General features: G+C 36.0%; 1 protein-coding gene across 2 annotated transcripts; it reads left to right on the top strand.

The window, feature by feature from the left end:
• The first annotated feature begins 509 nt into the window (after positions 1 to 509).
• On the top strand, positions 510 to 6,581 carry LOC133878576 (protein NRT1/ PTR FAMILY 5.2-like). Of its 2 annotated transcripts, none has more exons than XM_062317144.1 (4): positions 510 to 796; positions 1,521 to 1,738; positions 4,859 to 5,370; positions 5,459 to 6,581. In XM_062317144.1, exons 1-4 carry the CDS (start codon positions 682 to 684, stop codon positions 6,336 to 6,338), a joined length of 1,725 nt encoding a protein of 574 aa, XP_062173128.1. In that variant the 5' UTR covers positions 510 to 681; the 3' UTR covers positions 6,339 to 6,581. The 2 variants fall into 2 exon arrangements, with proteins under 2 accessions (XP_062173128.1, XP_062173127.1); XM_062317143.1 differs by having other exon boundaries at positions 512 to 796; positions 4,805 to 5,370.
• Positions 6,582 to 8,446: the final 1,865 nt, after the last annotated feature.

Genomic DNA, 8,446 nt, shown 5'->3' with positions numbered 1-8,446 from the left:
ATTTGAACTATCTTATTGTATTATAAATGAACTAAAAATAAATGCATTAATTAAAGATCACCTCGCTTGTTGCTAGATTATGGGTCCAACCAGTGGCGAACCCAACCTTGTAAATATGGGAGAGCCAAATTGACAAAAAATAAAATAAAATAAAATAAAAATTGAGAGAGTAAAACTAAAAAAATAAATAAAATTAAAGGTAAAATTTATTTTTTTATTTTTGGGTGAAATTTTGGGGTTGGGAGGGCTAGGCCTAGCCCTATATAGTTCCGCCTCAGGTCCAACGAAATTTTAAATAAACAAAAAAGGGAAAATTAAAAGTTGTTATGAGGGCATATGCGTCATTTAGAAGGTGAGTTGAATTAATTAGCTGAAGGCCTAACACGGTTGGCAAGTTGGTAGGTCTCTTGCACAACTGCCAAGAGACAAGGGTTCAGTTTTACACGGGACTCACGTGGTGAGATCTACCGCGTGGAATCTACTCATAAGTCTTGATTCCTGCACATTGTCCAGGAATCATGTCCCGAAACAAAAGGGTGCATGGGACACCAACTAGTAGACAAAAGTTGTATAAATGTATAAAAATGGTGGAGGCCAGGCCGGAGAGTTCAAACGGTGGGGGGAGCTAGCTAGGATCACTGATTCACTGTAAAACTCGATCCATCTGTAGAAGCAAAAAGTATGGCCGTGGAAGAAGGTGTTGGTGATTACACGCAGGATGGGACAGTGGATCTGAAAGGGAACCCGGTCCGTCGATCCAAGCGTGGTGGATGGACCGCTTGCTCCTTTATTGTCGGTAATATAATTATCTCTCTGACTCTTTCAGTCTTTCATCTCTTTCTCTATATATCTCTCTTCAAAGGCATCCAATCCAGCCTTAAGGATTTGGTTACCCACAACCAAGTAACCAACCCACTTCGTGCATATATGTATCGTAAAAGGGATACACGTACGTACGTCTTAATTAGGCGGCTCCTCGGAACTTGGAAGCCAATTTACGAGGGCGCTGCTCTCGTTCTTTTCAGCTGTACGCGAAGCTCTTCCAATCCATATCCATGCCTTTTTATCTTTTTCTTTTTCTTTTTTCTTTTTTTATGGTTTAAAAAATCAAGATTAGATATCGAGGAACATATCACATATCACATATCACTTGGTGGTAGGCGGTCTTGAGCCTCTCTCAACCCCAAAATCTAGTTCATGGGTGAGACTTTCCCTCACACTTATAAACTGATCATCCAATCCATTCAACAAACGATGTGAGATAACCCCAACAATCTTCCCCTCGCGTCTGGCAACTAATGGTCAAACATGTGAACAACAATAGAATGAAAATGCCTATCATCGCAAGAAACATATGGTTCTGATACCATTTGAAAGCCCATGAGCCCATTGACACTTTTAAGAAATGCTTTGAGAAAGAATGGGACATCATAACTTACAAAATGTCTAGAAAAAAAAAATTTAGCGATACGAAACACTTTAACAAAACTATATTGTTCATTAATTGGTGAAATGTGCAGTGTACGAGGTTTTCGAACGCATGGCGTATTATGGTATATCTTCCAATCTGATTTTGTATTTAACAAAGAAGCTCCACCAGGGCACCGTCACCGCTTCCAACAATGTCACCAATTGGGTCGGAACTGTTTGGATCACTCCAATCTTGGGTGCTTACGTCGCTGATGCTCATCTCGGCCGTTACTGGACGTTTGTCATTGCCTGCATCGTTTATATCTCGGTACGTCTCAATCATTATCTCATCTCTACCCTTTCTAATTTCTTTATATATTATATATGTATATGTTACACTACACCCATAAAGAAGAAGAAGAAGAAGAAAGATATGTAATATTAAATTAACGGGGTCTAGCTATTAAACCGAAACCCTAACACGTGGTTAATTCCAGTCAAACATGCCAAAGATTGATTTTTAATTCGTATTTTTCCATCAGTTCATGCATAGTATATATGCATGTTTGACTTGGAAATTTTGTTTTATAAGGCTGTCGTTGAAATCTATATAGGATAAGGGCAAGGATTTCTTGCTCCAGGGAAAAAAAAAAAAAAAAATGGTAATTAAGTGGACCAGGGCCGGGATATCTATATCACAACTTGAATCACGTTGCCCGGCCGGTGGCCTGTTTATGTTGAACAATTTACACATCTTTTGTTTTATATTAATTTAAATAGAAATTCTATTATGCTTTTAGGATAAGGTGAAGACACAAGCTTTAATTTTGAGAAGGACTTATGTATCATATATATATATATATATTTCTCGAGGATAGCGATAAACGACGACCAAGTAGATTTTTTTTTTTCTTTTTTGATCAAATATGAAATCTTCGTGACAAAATAAAGACCCAACGGGTTAACATCGAGGGACAATATATTTCCTAAAAATAATATCATAGATAAAATGTGGAATTTCTTCCAACCATATACTATTTATAACATGAGTTATAGCTGCTCGAGCTAGAATATGAGCTGCTAAATTTGTCTCTCTTTGCACTTGAATCACTTGAAAGGACCTCAAAGAACACAATTTAAATCGGATGCCTTCTATGAAGTGCCCAAATCTATTGAGGCTCTGACTTTTTGAAGTGATCTTGTTAACAACTTGCTAGGCATCGCCCTCAAGGATAATGTCAAACATCCCCATTTCCTTAAAGTAATCGCATGAAGAACTACCTACACTTCGGCCATTGTGGGGTCAATGCTAATAGAATGGGTAGTACTCCGAGCAGCCAACACATTTCCTTCATTATCCCTAGCAATGGTCCAAAAACCAATTCGTCTCAATTTCTTGTCAAGGACTGCATCTCAATTCACTTTAACTATTCTTGAGAGGGGAGATCCACATCACCGGCTGAACAGTAAGGGAAGGTTGTGGGGTCTCCACTTACAAAGTGAATTCTCCTTAGATACATCTATTCAATTTAATTTTGAATTTATTCTGAGTATATGGATTGTTCTAAAGATTCAAAATCCATTTTCTTTTCATTTTTTTGTTCTAAAGTTCTTTCTAAATAATCTAAATAAATAAAAAAAGATGAAATCCAATGGATTTCAAATTTATAAATTTATACCAAATGATTTTATATTTTTAGAGTAGGTTAGAATTTTAAAACTAACCAAGTGGAAAATAAGAACAAGACAGAAAGTATTGTTAATGTTAATAATTAGCAGGAACTTTCTCCTGTCTCTAGCTAGTCACGGACTCACGGGAGAAGGGAGCCAGGTTGTGGTGGAATTAATTAAGAGCTAATCAAAAAGTCCTACAGGAGGTCAAGATATATAAAATTATGGGAAATGATTTATCGTCCCCAGCATACTTCTATAATAAAAAAATTCTATTTAAATGAAAAGTGCCGGGCAGGGGCCGGCTGTTTTGCCCCTGCCTATCACTGCTCTAAAATTATAGCACGTTGGATATTGTTTAAAGTACTGTTATGTAAATTATGGATTTCAAATAGGTTGAAAAAATCTTAGTAAATGCATGTGCATGACCGGTGGTTCTTATTATAAAATTACGTACGAGCTGAGAGAGTAATTACTAATAAATTTTGTGCTTTTATTAGAAATAATAGGATTTTAATTTACTCTCATAACGTAATATATAATAAATAACAAGAGGGTATTACCACCGCTGGTGTTATATGTAAACGCTTTTAACATTGTGACGTCTCACATCGCTTGAATATGAGGATGTACTTATATGTATATTTGTACTTTTCTTAACACAACGTGTTTTAAAGCCGTGATGATCATAACCTATTAAAACTCTACAGTTAAGTGTGCTTCTGCGAAAGTAGTACTAAGATGAATGACCTCTTAAGAAGTCTAGTTTGGGGAAGCAAAAAACAGACAATATTGTGTCGCTTAAGGTGAGTCGTTACAATTATATCAAAGTCATTGTCCATCCTGAGATAAGGAGAGTGTGCACAAGCCCATGAAAGTCGTTAGCAGGCACTCTTTGGAACACCAAGAATGGGGTGATGATCCCATGAGGGTCGCTAGCAGGGACTCTAAGTCCCAAGAGGGGGTGATTGTAACGTCCCACATTGCCTGAGTATGGGAATGAGGAAGTGCTTATATGTATATTCGCACACTTTTTTATACAACACATTTTAAAGCCGTGATGGACAGAAACATATCAAAACTTCGCAGTTAAGCGTGCTTCTGCGAGAGTAGTATCAGGATGAGTGACCTCCTAGGAAGTCTGATTTGGGGGAGCCAAAAGTAAATAATATTGTGTCGTTTGGGGTATATTGTTACATTTATTATAAATTAATTAATAAGAAATTTAAATATTCTTCAAACGTTAGGGTGGGTCTTCACCCGGTGGCTTAAGAAATTAGGACTGACCTTTGTGGTAAGGGAAATGCTAAAAAGACAACTTTAACACAACTAATGCGCGCACAACTCTAAGGCACAATGGAGTGGGATCCATGTGTGGGCTCCACCCCAATGTGCCTTGAAGTTGTACACTAGCTGTATTAAGGTTATGCATGGATTACAACCCATTTTACTCTCTCAAAACAAAAACACTAACAAACACTCTTATGTTTAAACAATTTTCACTTTTATAAACCAAAAACAAAAAATCACCCCAAAACGCAAGTAGCTAGCACCAATTCCGATTTGCCCACCCAAGCCAACTACTGAAAGTTCTTATTATATCTTACTACATTATTTTCTCACTGTCCAACGACCAACCACAATTAGGCAAGGATCAAGAAATTATTGTTCAAATTGGATAAACCTTTTGTGTCTAAACAAGTATGTTTAACTATATTGGCAGGGAATGTCACTACTAACACTGGCCGTTTCACTTCCTGGTTTAAAACCGCCTCAGTGCTTAGAGACCGATATGGAGAACTGTAAGAAGGCTTCGACATTACAGATTGCCGTGTTTTATGGTGCACTCTATACCTTAGCCGTTGGAACAGGCGGAACCAAGCCCAACATCTCCACCATCGGGGCAGACCAGTTCGATGATTTCGACCACAAGGAGAAGGCTCACAAGCTGTCCTTCTTCAATTGGTGGATGTTTAGCATCTTTTTTGGGACACTCTTTGCCAATACAGTTCTTGTGTGGGTACAAGACAATGTAGGATGGACCTTAGGATATGCGCTTCCGACTCTTGGACTTGCAATATCCATTGCCATCTTCTTGGTAGGCACATCCTCCTACAGACACAAGGTGCCCGCAGGTAGTCCCTTCACGAGGATGGCCAAGGTCATTGTAGCTGCTTTAAATAAATGGAGGGTGCGTATCCCTGATGATCCAAAAGAGCTCTATGAGCTTGACTTGGAAGAGTATGCTAAGAAAGGAAAGTTCAGAATTGATTCCACAGCCACCTTGAGGTATATATACATGATCAGTTCAAAATTTACTTTTATCAACTGGCAGTCCATTTTTGTCCTAATTTTACTTAATGTTGCATGGAAGCAGGTTCCTTACCAAGGCGTCTGTGAAAACCGGCTCAACTAATTCATGGATGCTATGCTCAGTTACACAAGTCGAAGAGACTAAACAAATGTTACGAATGATCCCAATCTGGGTTGCCACTTTCATACCAAGCACAACGGTTGCCCAGATCAATACTCTTTTTGTCAAGCAAGGGACCACTCTCGATAGAGGCATTGGCAGCTTCAAAATGCCCCCCGCAAGTTTAAGTGGATTTGTTACCATATCCATGCTTGTCTCAGTTGTGCTCTATGATCGGTTGTTCATCAAGATTGTGCAAAGGTGGACTAAAAGCCCTAGAGGCATCACTCTCCTTCAAAGAATGGGAATTGGCTTTTTTATGCTCATTATAATTATGATAATTGCATCACTAACCGAGAGATATAGATTGAGAGTGGCCAAGGAAAATGGGTTGGTTGAAAATGGAGGACAAGTTCCTTTAACCATATTTATTTTACTTCCTCAGTTTGTGCTTATGGGCACCGCAGATGCATTTTTAGCGGTTGCCGTGATTGAGTTCTTCTATGACCAGGCGCCAGAAAACATGAAGAGTCTTGGGACTTCCTATTCCATGACTACTCTAGGAGTTGGAAACTTTATGAGTAGTTTCCTTCTTTCAACAGTTTCTCACATCACCAAGGAGCATGGTCACCACGGGTGGATTCTAAACAACCTGAATGCTTCTCATCTTGACTATTATTATGCATTTTTCGCTGTACTAAACCTCCTGAACTTCGGTTTCTTCTTGATTGTGATTAAGTTCTATGTGTATAAGGCTGAAATTTCGAATTCAATACAAGTTCTTACAGAAGAATTGAAGGGGATGACAGTGCAAGTTTCTAACCAAGAGGAATCCAGGAGGTAGATTGTAGACTGACTAATGGAAAAGAATAAAGGCCATACAGAAATCAAAGCTAATATTCAAGTTCGTGATGGTTCCGGTAAAGCTGTGGGTTGTGGAAGGGCCTTTCATAGAGCACGAAGTATTGCTATAGCTTTGGGTTCATGTTGGTTTAAGATAGTGTGTCTCTGATTTTGCTTTACATCAAATAGGAGAATAATGTTTACTCATTTTTAATAGAGAATTAACGCGACATAGTTGTGTGAAGCCAACAAGTGTTTGTCTTAGATGTTGTAACAAATTTAATTTTTAGGATCACAAAGAAGGAAAGAACAAAAAATCTCAATAAAAATAATACATTCACACATGACACTAAAATTTATCTGGTTTCACTTGACAAGCTTACATTAGGGCCGACTGGAGTCTTAGGCGAATTAGGCGGCCGCCTAAGGCCCCAATTTAAAATATATATATATATATATTTCTAAAAAATAAAAAATAAGGCTTTAATTACCATCAATACACTTTAATAAGGCTTCAAATTATGGTAAAAATAAATTTTGAGAAAGGAATTAAAATTAAAAATGCTAAAAAGATGTGGAAAGTTTCAAAAGTCATGAAGCCTTAATTACCAAAATTGAAGGTCTTAAGTTAAGTTCAACGTTCAAAGACAAAATAGAATGAAAAATAAATAAATAAATGATATGGAGAGTCTTAAAAGTCATGAAGGTCTTAATTACCAAAATTAAAAGCCTTAAGTTAAGTCCAACGTTCAAAAGACAAAATGCAATGAAAAAAAAAAAAAAAAGCTAAGAAGATGGAAAGACTCTAAGTTTCCATTTTCAAATCCTACTCTTTATAAGATCCTATCAAAAATCGTACTCTTTATAAGTTTCCATTTTTTATCTCAGTTTTCCTATTCAAGTCTTATTCGAATTTGAATTTATCTCTTCTTCTCCATTTTCATTATTTCCCAATAACTTACTATTCAATTCCTTAAAATTATTCCAAAAATTTTTATTTTCAAAAATAAAATTTTTAACAGAAATTTTACAAATAGAAGAAAGTGTTCCAATTGACAAATTAAATTATATAAAAAGACTTGATTCTTTTCCTAATGCAAGTATCACTTATAGAATTTTATTGACAATACTTGTTACAGTTTCGTCTACAAAAAGAAATTTTTCAAAATTAAAATTAATAAAATCCTACCTAAGATCAACAATGTCAGAAGAAAGATTAAATTGATTAGCCATATTATCAATTAAAAAGGAAATGTTAAAAAAACTCAAATATAAAAACTTAACAAGTAATTTTGCATTCCAAAAAGCGAGAAGAATGAATTTTAAATAAAAATATAGTTTTAAATTAAATAATATTTAATTTTAAATAAATAAATAAATCCTCACTTAAACTTCTTGCCTAAGGCCCCAAAAATTATTAAGCCAGCTCTGGCTTACATATACAGCGAGAAATGACGAGAAAGAAATTCATTATCAAAAGATAGGGTATAAAGAATAGTAGAAAGAAAACCATTCGAAACCGCCCGTCACGGAATGGAGTTAACTGCTCAGATTCTTCACGCAAACTTACACATAGAAGACAGACAGAGAAGAAATGAATCAAAATAAAAAATTTATGAGTAAAATTGAAAAATCAAAATTAAATCCACAAGAAAACTTGAAAAATCAAATAATACCAGCAGTACCATTGTCAACGGCACGACAGCTTTGAGTAGCAATGGTGAGAGGGGGAGGGGCATCAGTGGGCAACTAAGATTAAAAGACTTAGGAGCGTTTGGGATTACGATTTCGTAGATAAAAAAGTACGATTTTAAACTAAATCGCAAAAAATAAATCGTTTGGGAATTACGTTTTTAAAAAATTGTGATTTGAAAACGCAGAAAACTGCTTTTTCAAATCGCAAGTGGATGCTTTTTTGAAAACGCCGAATTTTAAAGGCTAACCTTCGATTTTAAAAGACCAAATTGCGATTTTGCCAAACGCTTAACTTCATTTTAAAATATCACTTTTTGAAATTGTACATTTTAAAATCGCTATTTTTAAATTTCACTTTTTAAAATTTCAAATCCAAACGGACCCCTATAATTTTTGAATAAAATGAAAATTATG

Source organism: Alnus glutinosa, chromosome 9, assembly GCF_958979055.1.
Source record: "Alnus glutinosa chromosome 9, dhAlnGlut1.1, whole genome shotgun sequence".
NCBI lineage: Eukaryota > Viridiplantae > Streptophyta > Magnoliopsida > Fagales > Betulaceae > Alnus > Alnus glutinosa.
Note: the sequence above shows the minus strand (reverse complement) of the source record. Positions and strands in the feature narration are given on the sequence as shown.

Excerpts from the sequence above, each read along its gene's own strand:
- LOC133878576 (XM_062317143.1), top strand. The coding sequence starts at position 682 with ATGGCCGTGGAAGAAGGTGTTGGTGATTACACGCAGGATGGGACAGTG. Across the intron at positions 797-1,520 it reads CGCTTGCTCCTTTATTGTCG|TGTACGAGGTTTTCGAACGC; the intron begins GTAATATAATTA and ends TGAAATGTGCAG. Across the intron at positions 5,371-5,458 it reads GATTCCACAGCCACCTTGAG|GTTCCTTACCAAGGCGTCTG; the intron begins GTATATATACAT and ends GCATGGAAGCAG.